Below are 19814 nucleotides of genomic sequence, written 5' to 3' on the forward strand. Positions count from 1 at the left end.
TTTTGTTTTTGTTTTGCGGTACGCGGGCCTCTCACTGTTGCAGCCTCTCCCACCGCGGAGCACAGGCTCCCGACGTGCAGGCTCAGCGGCCATGGCTCACGGGCCCAGCCACTCCGTGGCATGTGGGATCTTCCCGGACAGGGGCACGAACCCGTGTCCCCTGCATCGGCAGGCGGACTCTCAACCACTGCGCCACCAGGGAAGCCCAAGACACTGTTTTAAGCTCTTTGCATAAACTAGCTTATTTCATACAACATCCCTAGAAAGTAGGTAGAGTATCATCCTCATCTTGAAAATGAAGAAACTGGGGCACAGAGAGGTTAACTGACTTATCCAAAGTCGCACAGCCAGTAAGTAGCAGAGCCAAGACTTGAACCCAGGCAGGCCGGCTCCAGAGTCCATACTTTTAATCAACAAGCAAGACCAGGCACCTGAGCCTGAACATTTCACTCTGTCCTCACCTCCAAACTACCACTGCAAGTACCAGAAGGAATTGTTTAAAAATAGGAGAATCTATTTCAGCCCAGAAATCAGGGAAAGGTGCCAAGTAAGTGACAAAACCTCTTGAAATGTTTTTCAATATATAGCAAAGGTGAGACTTGAATTGAGTGAAGGGCAGCCTGGCCTGGTTCTCCTTATTTAAAAGAATGAAGAATGGCAAGGTCTGATGGGGGGTGGGGGGCAACTGAGCAAACATAGAAAAGTCGAGTTGAATCCTCACCTTGCTGTCCCTGGCAGCAGCAGGCACTTGAAAAACATGTGGAATAATGAATGACCCCCTTGAAGACTGCAGGTGAAGCAAGTGACTACAGGACCCCCTGCAGTTCCCACTAGACGCAGAGAGTGCAATGACAGCAGGGGGCGCTGCAGCAGCTGCTTCCTAATCAGGGGTCTGCCCCTGTCAATTTACAGCTCAACCACATGGCCAGGGAAAAGGGCCCTCTGCATACCTTTGAAGCTCCCTGCCTTGGACTGTTGCACCCTCCATACTCCCCAAAGAAGGCTGATTTGACTAAATCTGTATTTTCCCTCTCCCTTCATTGGCCGGGGCGGCAGGAGGGGTGAGAGCACGGGGCGGAGACTCGACCTTCCACTGACAGTTCCCACCTACAGAGGTCATAAACTGGTGGTACACAGAATGAATCCAGTGCAAAAATATTTTTTTAATATACCACACATGTAATTCTCGAATTATTTGTCAGCATCCACATTTGGGGGATTCAGGCATCTCCTGAAAAATTGGAAAATCTGGATCTTGGTCCTTTAAAGAACAGGAGATTTTTTTAAATAGAAAGCTGAGTAATGGCTGCCCCTTCCGGACAGCGTGCACACACCCCAGGTGGATGTTCCCTGTTAGCACTCATTTACTGCCTGGTCCTGGCTGGCTTTGAAGTCAGACCTCCTGATAAATGGAATACCATGCATCCTTTCAAAGTCAGGTGGCCACAAACAAAACATTGAGGAAGGCAGCCAGACACTAGGGAGGGTCTCCTGTACAATTCCATTTGCATAGCGTCCAAAGCAGGCGCTCTCTTTTCTATAGTGGCTGCACTATTTTGCATTCCCACCAAGGGTGAGCAAGGGCTTCTCTACATCCTCACCAACATTTGTTGTCACTGGACTTTGTTTTGATAATAGCCAGCCTGCCAGGTGTGAGGTCTCACTGTGGGTTTGATTTGCATTTTCTGATGATTACTGAGCATTTTCTCATACACATGTTGCTCACTTGTATGTCTTCAGATGAATGTCTACCCAAGTCCTTAGATCATTTGGAGGTTCCTCAAAAAGTAAAAAACAGAACTACTATATGATCCAGCAATTCCGCTTCTGGGTATTTATCCAAAATAATTGAAATTAGGATCTTTGAGAGACTTTAGCACTCCTATGTTCACTGCAGCCTTATTCACAATGGTGAGGAAACAACCTCAATGTCCACCAGCAGAGGAATGGATAAAGAAAACGTGGTATATACATACAATGGACTATTATTCAGGCTTAATAAAGAAAGAAATTCTGCAACATGGGACGAAATAAGCCAGACACAGAAAGACAAATATTGCATAATTCCAATCATATGAGGTATCTAAAAGAGTCATATCATAGAATCAAAGAGTGGAATGATGAGTGCTAAAAGCTGGGGTGAGGAGGGGAACGGGGAGTTACTAATCAATGGGCATAAAGTTCAGTTTCAAGATGAGTAAGCTCTAGGGACTTCCTTGGTGGTCCAGCGCTTAAGACTCCGCACTTCCACTGCAGGGGGCGCAGGTTCAATCCCTGGCTGGGAACTAAGATCCTACATGCCATGCAGCGCAGCCAAAAGAAACATTAAAAAAAAAAAAAAAAAAGGATGAGTGAGCTCTAGAGATCTGTACAACTTTGCATCTACAATCAACAATACTGTATCATACCCTTAAAAGTGTATTAAGAGGGTAGATCTCATGTTAAGTGTTCTTTCCAAAATAAAATAAAATAGTTCAGTAAAATAAAGCAAGCAAATGGCTGTTGGCCTGGGTAGTTGTTACCCTGATGAAAGGGTTTGGAGGTGTAGGGATTACAAGGGAGTACAGAAGGGCTTCTGGGGTTCTGGTTACAGAGAAATGTTTGCTGTGTGAGAATTCATCAAGATGGACACTTTTCATGTATAATAAACGGTTTTCAAAAACTATATGACCAGCCCAGACTAAAGGCAGCACCTTTGAACCCAAATTCTAAATTCTTAGAAGAGGGAGTCTGATTGGTCCAGTTTGGGGCAGATGTCCACATGTATCTGGACCCAGCGGAGCCGAGGCCATGGGTTCAGACAGCCTCTGGGAGCACAGATCTGGGGAGGCAGTTCTCAGAGAAAAGGGTTGTCTGCTTCAGTTAGATTTTCCAGGTGAACAGGGTTGAAGTAACAAAGCAGTTTGGGGTGCTGGATAAGCGCACAGACCCGGGCCAGAGTGCCTGGGTGTGAATCCTGGCTCAACCACTCACTGGTCATGGAACCCTGGGCAGGTCCCTCAGTCTCTGAGAGCCTCAGTTTCCTTACCTGTAAAATGAGATTGATAACAACGGTAATCACCTCATAGAGTGTAATGAAGAATAAAGAGATATTACATGTAAAGTGCTTAAAACAGAATCATATCTATGAATGCTGGTTCTTAGATATTATTATTTAAGTAAAATACTTGGACATCCTAGAATCCCAGACCACTGAAGTTGGGGGGGGGGGGCGGGCCTTCTGACTCCAGGACCAGCTCCTTTCACATCTCTCCAGGGTCATCTGCCTTTGATTTCTCTATTTCCCCCAAGTCTGCAGCCTCCACAGGCTGAGGTCTTCTGGCAAATTCCCTTTATCAGGCTCTGAGGCTGGTCCCACCCCACAACCAGGAGAAGCCAAAATAACTCATAAGACAGGACATCCCCACCTCATTTAGTCCCACCACCTGTCCTCTTTGTGCACGGGAGAAACAGTTGGTTTCCATTCCCCAGATGCTGCACACCGTGGATTTGCTTCTTCCTCCACAACATGAAGCTCTGTGTCTTTGTGACAGTGAGGGACAGAGGGCCGTTGAGAAGCAATTCATTCTGACCTTTACATGTTCATTCTGCACTGTGGATGCCATCAGTGGCACACGGCAAATGGGGGCAGAAGAATCCAGTGGAGTTCATTTCAGAGTCAAAGAATTGCATTTTACCACATTACCATCATTTTTATTAGACTTTTGCCCCGACCAGCCCATGGGAGGTGCCTTTGTATTTCCATTTTGTGACAAGCAAGATGGAAGCATGCCATGTCAAAAATAAGGCTAGACTTATTTTTATTATTATTTTTATTTATTATTAAAATTATTATAATAATTTTTATTATTATTTTTATTTATTATTTATTTATTTATTTATTTATTATTTATTTTCTAAGCTAGAACTCACCGTCTAGGATTCGGAAGAACCATTGGTGGTAACAATATTAATTAGCACTTACTATGTGCCAGGCACAGCAAGAAGCCCTTAACATGGATTAACTCATTTAATCCTCACCTGAACCCTGTTAGGAGGGTGCTATTTCATCCTCTTCTTACAGAAGAGGAAACGGAGGCAGAGAGGTGGGGTAACTCGTCCAAGATTATTCTGCTAGTTAGTGGCAAACCTGGAATTCAAACCCCACCATTCTGGTTTCAGAACCACCCTACTATAGGACCTTTTGCTGGTTTCCAAACTTGGCTCCCCTGCAGAATTACCCAAAGGACTTCAAAATACAGACCCCCAGACCCTTGTCTGTAGCTCTTCAGGTGAGGTCTGTTCTTAACAGGCTATCAAAATAATCCTTAATCATTCAACCTGTCTGTACTCTGCAAAGTGGCATTTAGAAATGGTAGTGGACATGTGTTGTTTTGATCTGCAAATATCTCTGCCTCCTTTTGGGGTTAGCAGAGCCTCAATTCTCCATCAAAAAGCCATCCCACCCCCACTGTATTTAGTTCCCTAAAGAGGGAACACTTTCAAGTCCCAACCAAGGGCTGGTTAGGTAACTTAAGCTTCACCACATAATGTCCCTCCTTCCGGAATTTGAATTTAGGGCCAAAACAACACAAGAACCAAAATCAAATACAACTGGTCTGGTCGTTTGGGAAGGTTTCTTCCAATTCTCTGAAGTACATTATACCCTTTTCAATAAATTTCTTTGTAACAAGCTAACTAACTCAAGGTGGTTTCTGTTGCATGCAACCAAACAACACTAATTAGTAAAAGAATAACCAACTTGGGAGGAAACCCACACCTACCACAGATATCACCTCTACAGCATCCGTGACAACTGGTCTTTGCTCTACTGGGAGGGGAGCTAATATCCGTATACAGGAACCAGGCCGTCAGTTTGGGCTGTTCTTCCTTAGCCTGCACAGATGGTCCTCAGTCCTGATTCTGTCCTTTGAAGCTACCAAACATCTATACAGTAGCTCTTTAAATGTTTAATGACAGCCTAGCCTCTGAGCTATCCAGGCCAACCCTCAGAGGGCATCCAGCCCCCTTGTAAGGTGTCCTTTTGCCCTTTGGAACATACACCTGGTACTTGAGCACTTTCGTTGTGAATGTAGAAGTTATAGACTGCAGTGTTTAGTAATAAATAATAGTCCTGGCGCACTGCCAGATTTAGATAGATAATAGATAAATGAGAGAGACTGTGTGCGTGTGTGCATGTGTGTGCGTGTGCGTGCGTGTGCGTGTGTGTGTGTGTGTGTATCTGTACTGTTTAGGCTGATTTGCCCCTAATATTATTTATCCTTGAGAGTTTTGCCCTCCGGTGATGAAGAGATCTTACCATGATGCCAAGAGGGATATTCAACCTTAACTGTTGCTTCACCTCCTGGAAGGAGCCAGACAGTCTTCGAGCATCATCAGAACTGAACTGTGGGGTGTCCCTGCTTGGGGTTATGAAAGACTAAACAACCCAGGCTTTGAGAAGAGTGCAGTTGACTGTTATGTTGCTTTTTCTGAGCCAAGGAGACCAGACAATGCCATGTAAGAGGAGGGGGGCCCTTTCTCTGATGATAGGGATGTCCTACTGCCACTAGTGCTCAGGCAGGAAATGGGTGGGGCCTGGATTGGCAGAGCTAGGACTTCCCTCCTCTGGGGCCAAAGGTGAACTGGCCAACAGGGGCCAGATTCTTACCAAGAACACCTGAAGATTCCCATTTGGAGGACTAAGCTGGTTTCCAGCTGATGGAATATATTAAGAGTAACCACATCTAGGGACTTCCCTGGCGGCCCAATGGTTAAGACTCTGCACTTCCACTGCAGGGGGTGCGGGTTCTATCTCTGCTTGGGGAACTAAGATCCCGCATGCTTTGTGGCCAAAAAAAAAAGAGTAACCACATCTAGAAGCAACTATAATTGCTTACAGTTATACCCAAGCCTTCGCTCAGGTTTGATTTTAACCAAATAAAGCGGGAAGGCTGACTCCATGCTGGAGGTGAAGTGGCACGAAAAACAAGACTGTCTTGTAGAAACCAGTTACAGAAGCTCCCAAAGTGACCTTCAGAGTTCTGCAGGCAGCAATCTGGGATAAAACACTGAGCAGAACTGACAAGTGGCCACCAAAATGTGTTTAGGAAATGTGGTCTTGTGTTTTTCTACATGTGTGCGTTTTTTGTATATCTCTTGATATATCATACCATACATGTCCTCTGTTGTCTGCTTTCTTCATTCATAATGACTGTATAGTCCCATGTCAATAACATTTGAATCACTGTGACTTTTTACTGAAGTATAATTGACATACAGTAATGTACAGATTTTAAGCAGACCGTTTCATGAGTTTTGAAACATGTGTGCACCTGGCTAGGCACCATCCCAATCAAGACATAGGACATTTCCGTTACCCCAGACACTGTGACATTTTAATCACTGTACAGCATCCCATCACATGCATATGTTTTACTTACAAAAACCCTAACTGGCAGTCATTCAGGTTGTTTCCAATTTTTCATTAGTATTAAATACTGAGACAATGAATATCAATTTAGCTAAATATATACACATATTCTTAAATAATTCCTTAGTAAAAATTCTTAAGCCAAAAAGTTCATTAACACTTTTGGTACATATTGGTAATATTCTCTGGAGAAAGATTAGACTAATTTACACACACTGGTGAATGTGTAAATTAGTCTAATCTTTTCCCATCTTCCTCCTGTTTATACTTTTTACTTTGAGTCCTATTTCTTTTGATATTGTTATTAAGGCCCTGTTTTATATGCTATGTGTGTTTTGGGGGTATATCTTTGCCTCTTTTATTTATTTTCTTTTTTGCAGTATGCGGGCCTCTCACTGTTGTGGCCTCTCCCATTACGGAGCACAGGCTCCGGACGCACAGGCTCAGCGGCCATGGCTCACGGGCCCAGCCACTCCGAGGCATGTGGGATCTTCCCGGACCGGGGCACGAACCCGTGTCCCCTGCATCGGCAGGCAGACTCTCAACCACTGCACCACCAGGGAAGCCCTGCCTCTTTTATTTTTAACCTAATAAGTTTCTCTTGTACAATGCCTAGAATTATACATTTATCCAGTCTGATAAGTCTTTTCCTTTTAGTAGAGAATTTCAATCCATTTACATTGGGTTAGGTAACTGAAATAAACTGAAATGTATACTTTCTAGATTTCACAGTTCCTTGCTGGCTAATTTTTATCTTTGTCTTTATATTTTGTTATATTGACCAAAATGTTCTTTGTTATTTTTATCTCGATTGCTTCTTTCACACTAAAAGAAGTCTATCTGAACCAATATGTCTATGCCAAGAATTAAATAGTATTAAATATTTTATTTAGGATCTTTAAATTTAGACTCTAAGTTTACTATAGTTTAGTTTTGTTTTAATTAATTAATTTGGCTGTGCTGGGTCTTAGTGGCCGCACGCAGGATCTTTGTTGCGGCATGTTTAGTTGCAGCATGCGAACTCTTAGTGGCAGCATGTGGGATCTAGTTCCCCGACCAGGGATCAAACCTGGGCCCCCTGCATTGGGAGCACAGAGGCTTACCCACTGGACCACGAGGGAAGTCCCTAGTTTAGTTTTTTATGCCAACTTTATTGGGTTATGCTGGTTACCATGGTGAAGGTGGCTTATAATAATAAACTGTGACAGCTATTGATTTTGTCTGCTCCTCAAAGTTTCCCATCCCCTCTTCTTATAACATACATTGCTCTCTGAGCCGTAGGGATGCCACGTGATCCAGGCTTGATAAACTGTAAAGAGTTCATTCCCTTAACAACTGAGGACCAATCAATCAGAACCCTTTCCTGAGACTGATTATGAATGCAGGAAGAAAGAAGGCCACTTCTTCCTCTAGGGTTTCCATCTTTCCCTGGGGTCAACTACAACCAGGCTGACAGACATATTTACAGACATGTCCTGTCTACAGTAGGCACAAATGAGACAAGGACAAATCAGTCAGGGTCCCAGCAGGAAACAAATGGCATATTGAGATTAGAGAGTTTAAGGCAGGTTTCATGCAAGGACTATTTAGAAAGGTGTGGGCATGGTGTTGAGAAACCATGAGGGAGAATGTAGTAACTGGGGGCAATTAAGAGCAAAGGGACAAGGGAAGAGAGTAGTTCCTGGAACCCAAAAGGAGAGAATTGTATAGAGATGGCTGCCTTTAGAGGAGCAGCGACCTTCAAAGAGTAAAGCGAAGAAGATCTCATGATCAATACCCTGGGCTCACCCTCCAATCTCCTATCAGTCCCTTCCCTTGAGCCAGAGGGTAAGGGAACCCCAACGGATGCAGCCCTTACAGGTCAGTCTCTCAGGGAGAAAGCAAAGAGGACCTGGAAGGACAAATGAGACAGCTGGCACAGCAGGCAAGGGCCAGGTGTGGTAGACGACAACATGGCCACAAATCTCCCCTTCCTGTACGCATCTCTGCGACTTTGCAGGCCCTCCTATCCAGAGGTGAAGTCTATTTCTCCACCTCTGAGTCTGTTCTTGGCCATAACCACTGTGACACAAATAAAAGCTTGAAAAACACCTGTGCTTTGGGGATTTCCCTCTCTTGCTGCGCTTGGAACCCTGAGACCAGTGTGTGAAAGAGCCTAAACCTGCCTACTGGGAGGAAAAGAGACCACGTGGAGGAGGAATGAAGTGTACCAGACAACAGGCTGCCAAGTGTCAGTCGTGTTCCTGAAGCTATCCAAGGTGATCCTGCACCAGCCAAGACACTAGCTGACCAAACACATGAGAGAGCTCAGCAGTGATCAGCTGAAGAGACCCAGATCAGAAGAATGACCAAAGCAGCCCACAGAATCATGAGAAATAATAAATGATTATTGTTTGAAGCCACTAAAGTTTGGAATGGTTTGTTACACAGCAAAGCTAACTGATACAGCTGATAATAAGAAAACATCTTGCAAGTATTGGATCCTCAGTTCCAGTGTCTGAGGCCCTTGTCCCTGAAGCTCTTACTCCTTCTCAATGTCCTTCCCATGAGCTGATCTCTTTTCCTAGTACTGATTTGAGTTGGATTTATCTCATTTTCAATTTTTAAAATTGTGAAGGTTTACTTTTTCTCTGTAATTTGATACAATTGAAAATGAACAGATTAGGTATAAAATAAGCCACAAGGATATATTGTACAACAAGGGGAATATAGTCAATATTTTATAATAACTATAAATGGAGCATAACCTTTAAAATTGTGAAGCACTATATTATATACCTGTAACTTACATAATATTGTACATCAAAATATACTTCAATAAAAAAGTAAAGCATGTCAAAAATAAAGAAACATAAAGATATTTTAAGGCTCACTGTTATGAAAATCAAAATAAAATAAAATAAAATGAAGAGAAATCCTTCATTCTTCTAAAATTTAAAATAATTTACCCATGAAGCCTATTATTCTGGAGCTCTGGGAGAAGAAAAGCTTCTTGGGCAATGTTCTCATTTCTCTCTTGATTATTCTCCTGTTATGGTTTTCAATTTCTTCTTGAGACAAAATTGCCAATTTAAAATTTCCTAGAAAATCATCCACTGCAACCAGATTTTCAAGCCCATTAGCATTTATATGCATATTCTTTTTAATGTATAAATCTAACATTCTTTTAAAATTTTCTTTTATTTCCCTTTTATTAAATCTTCAACATCTAACACATGATTTATCATTTTTAATATATTTCTTCATAAAATAAGACTTGATTAAGAAACACAAAAGGATACACTCAACATTACTGCCAGTGTCTTTCACTGACTGATTTAGTGATGGAATCAGGAGGGCACAGGGCATAACAGTGAGTTTTATTCAGTACCTTGATATGCATGATAAGAAATTATTATTTCTAAAACCATAAAATGTTGAAGACATTATCTTCAGACAAACCAGCTCAAGAGTCCTTTCGTACTTTTGTACTGCCTGGCACAGAGCCTCTGCTCAGCAAAGTCAGCTATTGTTATTACCTATTATTCCTTGGCAGGTCCTGCATCCCCCTTCTTGAGTAGGAGAGACTCCTCCAAGGATTAATAATAATTTAGAAACCATTTACTGAGTGCCTTCTTTGTGCCAGACACTATTCTGGACGTGGTTCAAGCAGACTCTCATTGAATGCTCACCAAAAAAAAACCTATGGCATACGTACTATTTTCCCCATTTAAAGATATAAACTAAGGGTCACAGAACTGAAATTATTTTACCAAGATCAATGGAGCTGTAAGCGTCAGCACTGGATTTTGACACTGAGTTTTTTCTGCTCCAAAGTCTAGGTTCTTTTCTCAGCATTGCACCATAGAATTTGAGGTTTTGTGTAAAGTAATGGAAATGGAAACAGTCATTACGTCCTAAGGGAATGATCTGAGTGGAGGCATGGACAGAATTACCAGTATATCCCTGACTAGGGAGGTAAGTAGAGCAATGGAAATGCCCTCAGCTACCTGCACCAGGGGCTTGCAAGGACACTTGTGCTTAACACTTTCATGCAATGACTCTTTAATCCATTTGCTGTTAATCCTTTTGTTGTGGTTGTAGTTAACTCTTATTCATTTTAAGGATTTCTTAAAACTTATTACAACAAATCTATGTGGTTGGTACTAATATCCCAGTTTATGGATAAGGAAACTGAGCCACAGAGAAGGAAAATGACACACCCAAGGTCACCTCATGAGTAACTGGCAGAGTCAGGATCTGAACTCAGGTATGACTGACTTCAGAATCCATACTCTTAACCACCATTGTCTCTGGGCATGATCCTTAAATTGCCCAAGTCCCATTTGTAGCTGGAGGGCACTAAGTCAGCCAGGGACTTGGGGCAGGCAATAAATGAGGTCTGTTCTCCTACTGAGGTCATCTGTGACTCTGAACTACAGTGAGACCCACAGGTCTTTTCTGAAGTCCAGTGTGATGGCCTCCAGGGATTCTGTTCCACAGTGGTCCCCTGGGTCAACAGGACCTTCAGTAGTTTGACCAGAGATTCTTTCCCCTCAATGAAGAGTGAAGTCTACTTCTTTACCACTTGAATTTGGGCTTGACCATGAGACTACTTGATCCAGTGGTACATTATCAAACATGATGCACAGGCTGAAAAAGCACGGATGCACTGGGACTCTTGGAACCCTGAAACCTCATGTGAACAAGGCAGAGCTGGCCAGCTGGAGGATGAGAGGCCATGTGGAGGAGAGTCAAGGCACCCAGGCCACCAACCGGCTCACTGACAGTCATGTGAATGGGGCCATCCTAGATCAACCAGCCACCAGACATCCACAGACACAAGCAAGAATCCCTTAATTTTGGTGCCCAAGACAAGTACCTCACTTGACTCATCCTGGTCCCAGCCCTCAGAGACAAGTCCTCTCTTTCTTGTTCTGAGAAGATCTCTCAGGACACTGTGTACGTGGTCAGTATTCTAAGTGCTGGGTAACTGTAATGTCCATAAGTAATGCTTACGGCAATATCAGAGACTTGGTCTCCCTGAGAGGTCGAAGAGACAGCAGGATTGAGCGTTTCCAAGCAGATGAGACCAAAAACAAGGAAGATGCCTACAGATGACCAGAAGTACCACCCAGGACCTCTGCTGTGTTTTGAGGTCCCCCAGTGGTGGGTGCCCATATGTATTGCCTGTTCCCATGGGCACTGAATGGTTGGGTCAGTAGCTGGGTTCACTGGGACAAAGCCTGATTCATAAAATTCCCTCAGGTAGCCTAATATGCCATGATGGAGACCCAGAAGGATGCCAACCACACAAAGATCTACTAATATCCAGAATATTCCCTGACTCAGACTGGACTTGGAATAGCAGAACGTAGAGGACAAAACCTAGCACATTCCTTGTTCACGGATGGCGACTGTGCTTTTCTACTCCATGAGCCTGCTGCACGCCAGCTCCTCCAAGGTCACAAAGGAGGAAGGCACTCCATACCTCAGAGAGCCTGGCCAGGTTGGCAAGTAGGTGTGGCCAGATCTCTAATCATGTCTCCACCCCTGGACAGAAAAGGGTCAATGAACCAAGTCAAGTCAGTTCAGGAGTCTGGACCAATTCATCATCCTCAGTGCCAACCGGCCTTCTTGGAACTGTGTCCAGAGATAGAATCATTTCAGGTAGGCTGCCAAATCCTATGCATGCTGGCTGCAGGCAGTACTGCCTGCTCTCCCCACGCCCGAGGCAATGAACGGCTGCATGGCTCCATTCACAAAGAGCAGGGTCTCCTACAACTTATGGCGCCTACACACTCCTAGGAAGGACAGCTGCCAGGTGGCAGGCAGAGGACCCATTCATTCTTCAGACATATTTGGTAGACATCTGTCCTTGCTGTCTGCCCAGCATGTATTCACTGTAATTCATTAGCACTGTCATTATCATCTTCACATAGGTACTAGACACTGTCTTATATGTATACACTGGATACTCGTAGCAAAGTTATATGGTAGGGTTTTATTCATTTTCAGCTGAGGAATATAAAGCACAAGGGAGTTAAGTACTCTGCCCAAGGTTACACATGTCTAGGCTCCATCCATAGCCTACGATTTTAACCAGTACACAATACTGCTTCTCTAGTTCTCCTCTGAGGGACCACCTCTCCCCCACTCTCAAATCATGGGGTAGGCACACCGGCCCTCCTCGCCAGGAGTAAGCACATAACCAGGCCTGCCAATCAGCATAACCATCCTCTGGTTACATATGACCCAGGGTCCAATGAGACTTTAGCTCTTGTCACTGGAACTGCAGCACTGATAAGACGTTATGACTAAAGGTACCACAGCCATCATGCTGTCGTTAGGAGAAAAATCTTCTTGAAACAGAAACCAAGACAGAGGAAGGCTGGGCCAAGACATGGAGAAAGAGATTCCTGAAGACCTCATTTCGGCCCCTTGATTCACTGTGTCTGAAGCCAGTCTACCCTTGGAGCTTTTCAGTTTCAGGGACCAAAATTTCCCTTTTCACATAAAACAGTTTGAGCTCTTTCTATCTTAGGCAACATAAAAAGTCAATGAATAAAGACAGGATATGGGAAACACCATCCTCTTGGCTGCTCTTTGAGTACCAAGCCTTGGTCTGCATGAACATTCAGAGCTTGCATAATGGAGCCATGCTGTCCCCCCAGTCTTCCCTGCCTGCTTTCCTGGGGACAAGAGATGGAATTGCACTAAAAGGGTCAGGGAGTGTGATCTGAGAGAACATGAAGAATGGTGCCATCTTTGTCTCTGCAAACAAGCCTGTGAAGGCTTTGGTTGTTCTCTGTTGCCTGGAGTTTTTAAACCCAAGTACCACAGGCTCCAAGCAAAGCCACTTCAGTATTAGCTCTAGAGTGTGCGTGGTATGCCCGTGATTTGCAGCCAAATGGCAGATGACCACTTACAGAAGGCCAGCAAAAACATATGCAATAACAGAGGTAGTTATCACCACCCACTTCACGCAACCTCAGGTCAGCTGTCAAGTCTAAGGGACCAGGACAGGACCAGTGGGAGACAAAGCCAATGGGGAAAATTCCAGGAAGGTGAACCAAAGCAGGAACAAAATAAGAGAACCAGGGGTGACAGCTGCACACAGGGTACGCTGAACGCAGTTCATGACTGGGCCAATGGAAGAGTGTGCATGCTGGAAGGTCCAGGACAGTTTCAGCTCCATGGAAAAGAATAACGCAAACAATGAGACTTTACCAATAAGAGGTGCTTCTTATCTCACATACAGAGTCTGGGCATAAGAGAACTCAGCGTTGGCTCAGCAGCTCACCAATGTCATCGATGACCCAGATCCCTTCAACTCTTCCACCCTGCCATGCTCAGGATGTCAGCCGTGTCTCCCTCATTGACTCAAACGGTTGCCACAACTCTGTGCATTACATCCTCCCACAAAAATGTCCAACAGAACAAAGTAAGGAGTGTCTTCCTTTATCAGAAAGGAAAGTCTTCCTAGAAGCCCTGCCCAGACTTCCCTGCAGTTCCCACTGAGCAGAATTGGGTCACGTGCTCGCTCACTAGCTGCAAGGGAGCCTGGGAAAACAAGTATCAGGCATCTTCAGCTTTTAGCATGAGAGGTGGCCTCTGCCAGAAAAAGAGTGGGGGTTAGGAATGGCTGTTGGGTAGGCAATCCACATGGTACCCCAAACTTTTGGTAAACTTGCACCATATCCTTTGCCATATCCTTAGAGCACTCACGCTGCCATTCACTTAATATTTTCCTTGAGTCTCTTTATTTTTTATTTAAGCTAACTACCTTTATCTAGATAGGAAATTTTCTATCCCCACCATAAATGCAAAACCATTACTAGACACATTTTCCAATTCATATTAAAATAAATCCATAACGATCAAAACAAAAATTGCCAGGTTTACCCAGAAGCATCCCTTGTCCCACCAGCAGTAATCATACTCTGGGGTACACAGTAGCAGGATAAGCTCACTTCTTCCTAATTCTTGGGCCCTAGTACAAAAAATTCCCTACCAAAGGGCTAAAAAGTACACTGTAAGGTACCATCCTAACTACCTTTTTATAGTACCCATAAAAATTTAGCTGCTGCCCACCACTCTCATGCCTCAGCCATAAACACGAAGACATTTTGCAGAATCACAGTAGGGAAACTAGCTGGTTTCTTGAAGTCACACACCCCTCTCAAAATGTTTTGTTGTTTTGTTCTTTCCCATTAAAACGAAAATCGTCTCAGAGGCTATAGGACCATGACATCCTGACTTTTCTGTCTCAGTGTACTCACAGATACCCAAAAGGATGCATTGACTGTGGACAGAGAGAGGTGACCGGGGCCCGTTACTTACATCGGAGGCTGGACCCTTGTCAGCACCTGGGCAGGAGAAAGTGACAAACTCATGGCACCGCTTGTGCACGACAAAACAGCAGACTGCAAAAGAGAAAATAAGGGTAGGAGTGGGGGAAAAGGAAAGTGGAGAGTAGGGAAGGAGGGGAAGAGAGGAAGAAATCGTTAAACCTGGACTTCCCGACAAGTAAAGGCTTTATACCAAAATAAACAATGCCTTCAGCTTCTGCACCTTGTCTTTTATTGAAGTCAAACTCTTGGGTACACGGATGTTACAACTTGCAAATTACTTCGCTTGTAATGTTAACTAGGGTTCAAAAGATCACACATGCTCAAAATTACACTTTAGTGAAGATCACTTAAGTTGTATGATCTTCCACTACTTTGGGAACAGAATGTTGTTTTTCAGATCGGGCACCACAGGAAGCTAGCTGTTGGCTTGTGTTTAGGTCCATAACGCTTATGAAGTATGTACATTTAATCACTAGAATCACACTTAGAGAGATGCATAATGTGAAGGGCATGTAGAAAAAGAGTGAGCAGAAACGGCGGACCCACACCTGCATCTCACCCAGGAGCAACCATCAACTAAGTGGAAGAAACAGGCTACATGTTTACATTGTTACTTTAGCAGTTTGAAACCAAATGTGTACATACATATGTTTGAATTTGTATGCGTTAAACGCTCCACTATTTGGGGACTATATTACTTAGGGGGAGGGACAATTAGAGAATACATACAAAATAAAACTATTTTTTGTTGTTGTTCAAATCTATTTTTATAAACTCTAGACTGTGGACTCCTGGAGGATGGGCACCATGCTCAGAATCTTTCTAAAGGACATTCTCAGTAAATGAAAACAGGACAGGAAACCTCAAGGTTACCACTAGTGATATAATGGACCTGGGCAACAATCATCAATGCTGCCAACATCAGAAAAAGACACTACCTGCCTGCTGATGAAAGTGCTATGAAGAATCCTACCACCTGTGAAGTATTCTTGCCAAAATAATCACACCTGAATCAGTTCAAGAATCTTCATCCAACTACCAATTTACCGCAACTACAAGTGACAGACGCATTTTAAATGACACCACAGTGAGAAAAAACAAAATTTTAATACAGAAGAATGTGGTAAGCTACAAGATGTTTTTTCAACAAATAAACTGGAAGAGGAGAGGAGAGCATCTGTCCTCTTCTGGACGATACTGTAGCGACGGCTGCATTTAGAGAATATATAAAACAAAAAGTGAACCCTAGTATAAATAATGGCTTTTAATTAATAACAATGTATCACTATTGGCTCATCAATTGTAACAAATGTACCACACTAATGCAAGATTCTTTACAAGCACTGTACATATATTAATTCATTTAATACTCCTAACGATTCTAAGGCACGCCATTTCATTTTTTTTTACATTCTTTTTTGTTAATATTCTTTTCCATTATGGTTTGCCATAGGATATTGAATATAGATGTCTTCATTTTTTTAATTGAGATATAATTGATATAACATTATATTAGTTTCAGGTGTGCAACATAATGATCCTATATATATATACACACACACACATATATATATATATGACCATAGCAAAATGATCATCACTGTAAGTCAACATCCATCCATCACCAAAAATAGTTATAATTTTTTTCTTGTAATATGATCTTTTATCTACTCTCTTAGCAACTTTCAAATATACACTACAGTACTATTAACTATAATCAACTCTCTATATATTACATCCCCAGAACTTTTTATTTTGACCACTTTCACCCATTTCACTCACTCCCCACCCCCACCTCTGGCAACCACCAATCTGTTCTCTGTATCTACAAGTTCGCTTTTTAGTTTTGGTTTGGTTTGGTTTTTGTTTTAGATTCCAGATATAAGTGAGTTCATATGGTATTTCTCTTTCTCTTTTTGATTTATTTCACTTGCAAATGTTAATAATAGGGGGAACTAGGGTGGAAATGGGGTTGAGGGAGTATACAGAAACTCTGTATTTTCCAATCAATTTTTCTATATGCCTAAAACTGCTCAAAACAACAACAAACAAACAAACAAAAATGGAAAACTGCAAGAGCAAAGTAGCAGGGCAGAGGAGAAACATACATTCAAAGAGATTTAAGAAACATATCAACTAAATGTAATATGTAGACCTCGTTTGGATCCTAATTTAAACAAACTAATAGTTTTTTAAAATTATGAGACAATCAGAAAAGTGGATATATTCACTTTTTGATGGTATGAGAGAATCATTGTTATTGATATTAGGGAATTATAATTTTTGATGTAATAATGGTATTATGATTATTTTTGTTAAAGAATACTTACCTCTAAGAATACATCCTATAATCTTTATGGATAAGATGATTCTATTCAAAATAATTCAGTGTGACATGAAGGAGATAGAAAGGGGAGGGTTATAGATGGGAAAAAAAAATGAGTCTCGACTGGTCATTACTGACCCTGGCTGATGGACACAGAAGGATTCGTTATACTAATCTCTCTACTTTTATGTATATTTTCTGTAATAAAAACATTTTAAATGCTCGTGGTTTAAAACAAGAGTTCCAAAGGGGCCAATTGCTTTCTCCTTTGCTTTCTCCCCTTTCTGTTTTAGTATTTACTGTATTTTATAAATAATATATGCTTTGTCGGAAGACATTTGTGTCAAACAGTGTGTGCTGTGGTGGGGGGGGGTCCCTCTCTGTGCCTGTATATCTGTGACTGCTGAGAGAAATACATGAGCAGTGGCCAAAAAATGCCACTGATGGTTATCTCTGGGCAGTAGGACTACAGATTATTTTTACTTACAATCTTACATCTGTATTGTTTGAAATGTTGACAATGAGTATTAATTATATAATCAGGGAAAATAAGCCCACTTTCATTTTGAAACAAAACGAAGAGTCAAAGAAAAACAAAGGTCAGGAAATGAAAAATATGACTGCCCAAACTGGAAACTCAGTGGTTGGGCTGATATAGAATGGAGACAGCTAAAGAGGAACTTAGCACACTGGAGTCTAAATTGAGTGATTTTCCCTGAATTCTGCAAAAAAGCAAGAAAAAATAAAAGAAACGATACAAAACTGTAGGATAGATCCCCAAATTCTAACAACCATATAGAAGGATACTCAGGAAAGAACAGAGAGAACGGTAAAGAATGTGTAATTAAAGAAAATAGAAGGAAGTCCTCTAAAGATTAAGAAGAATTTGAGTCATTAAATTGAAAGAAACTATCAAGTGTCAATAGATGTGAATGAAAAAAACAACTAATGGTGAGGATTTTCAAGGCTCTGAGATCACTGTGAGGACGTGTCCAGCAGTGGCAGGAGGAGAAGAGGAGAAAGATTACTGACAAAGGAACAAAAATAATTTTAACACCAGATTTCTTGTCTGCAACTTTGAATTCTAGAATACAATGGAGCAATGTCTTCAAAGGTTTAGAAAAAGTCATTTGAACCTAAAACCCCATACACAGCCAAACTAGCATTCAAGTGAAAGTACAAAATAAATACATTTCCAGAATATAAGAACTTGGAAAATTTACTTCCCACAAAAGAAGAAATAGAGAATATACACTCCGCAAAACAACAACAAAATGAATGAACGGGGCATAACAAACAGTGGTGAAAGAGAGAACAAAAAGAAGAGCGGGGCGGGGGAAGAGAGACTTAAGTCATAAGAGATGGGGTTGGGAAAAAGACTATAAAATTGCAATATGCTAAGAGTCTTGTCTTATTCCTCAGGAGTTTATAGGTATTGAGAAACCGCATTTAGGACATTATAAGTTTGAATATGTGTGTTATCAATTAGGAATAAAAATACGAATAGAAGTATTATATATAACTTGCAGACCACTAAAAGAAAAAAATGGACAAAGAAAACTTAACCCAACTACACTTCAAAAGGCCTTCCCATATGACCCAGATTCCTACACATACAATTTTTTTTAACTTTTATATGGCATCATTTGCACTTTAAACTCTTTTATCATCTGTAATTTCTTGGTTATCTTTAATGACATGGGAATCTAATTTGCCATTTTTTCCAAATAGGTAATCAATTGTGCCAGCATCTTTTACTGAATAATTCATCCCCTCTCCACTGATCTCAAATGCCAACTTCATTATATGCTAAATAATTATATACACTGGGGTCTGTCTTTGGGCCTTCTGTTCTGTTCCACTGATCTGTCTTATAATAAAGCAATATGGGATTTAATTATAGTACCTTTATAACATGTTATATCTTGGTTGGGCAAGTCCTCCCTCATTATCCTTATTTTCAACATTTTCTTGGCAGCCACGGAGAGTTCCAAGTGAACTTTAGAATCAGTTTATCAAGCTTTTAAAAATACCGACGGAGGGACTTCCCTGCTGGTGCAGGGGTTAAGAATCCACCTGCCAATGCAGGAGACACAGGTTCGAGCCCTGGTCCGGGAAGATCCCATATGCCACAGAGCAACTAAGCCCGTGTGCCACCACTACTGAGCCTGTGCTCTAGAGCCCGTGAGCCACAACTACAGAGCCCACATGCCACAAATACTGAAGCCCACGCACCTAGAGCCCATGCTCCGCAACAAGAGAAGCCACCGCCAAGAGAAGTCCCTTGCACCACAATGAAGAGTAGCCCCCACTCCCTGCAACTAGAGAAAGCCTGCACGCAGCAACGGAGACCCAACACAGCCATAAATAAATAAACAAATAAATAAACCGATGTAATTTTTATTGGAATTATATTTAGTAAATTTCCCACCCCCAGAAAAAAAAATTTATTGGGACTTTGGTAATTAACACTTTCATAATAATGAGTCTTTCTAGCAGGAATAGGGTGTCCCTTTGTTAAAATTTTATTTTATGTCTCCCAATAAAGTCTTAATTTTCTCTATAGTTCTACAAATTTCTCACTTAGTATTATCTGAGAGGTCCTTTTTCTACGCTATTATGATTTTTGAAATCTTTTGCATTTTGTTTTCCAAGTGGTTATCGTTTACAAATAGGAAAGATATAAACTTTCAGTGTATTTATTTTGTAAGTATTTTTTAAATTTGTAATAGTTTTGGTGGGT

At 41.9% G+C, this 19814-nt stretch overlaps 1 protein-coding gene across 3 annotated transcripts in view; it reads right to left on the reverse strand.

Moving 5' to 3' along the window:
• PRKCB (protein kinase C beta) overlaps window positions 1–19814 on the reverse strand; it is a 308802-nt gene that overhangs the window by 164131 nt on the left and 124857 nt on the right. For all 3 annotated transcript variants that reach the window (XM_067706359.1, XM_067706358.1, XM_067706360.1), the window contains exon 3: window positions 14735–14817. In XM_067706359.1, coding sequence (XP_067562460.1) covers window positions 14735–14817 — 83 coding nt within the window. The remainder of the gene's footprint in view (window positions 1–14734; window positions 14818–19814) is intronic.

The sequence above is a fragment of the Pseudorca crassidens genome, chromosome 15 (genome assembly GCF_039906515.1).
Source record: "Pseudorca crassidens isolate mPseCra1 chromosome 15, mPseCra1.hap1, whole genome shotgun sequence".
In the NCBI taxonomy this organism is placed as follows: Eukaryota; Metazoa; Chordata; class Mammalia; order Artiodactyla; family Delphinidae; genus Pseudorca; species Pseudorca crassidens.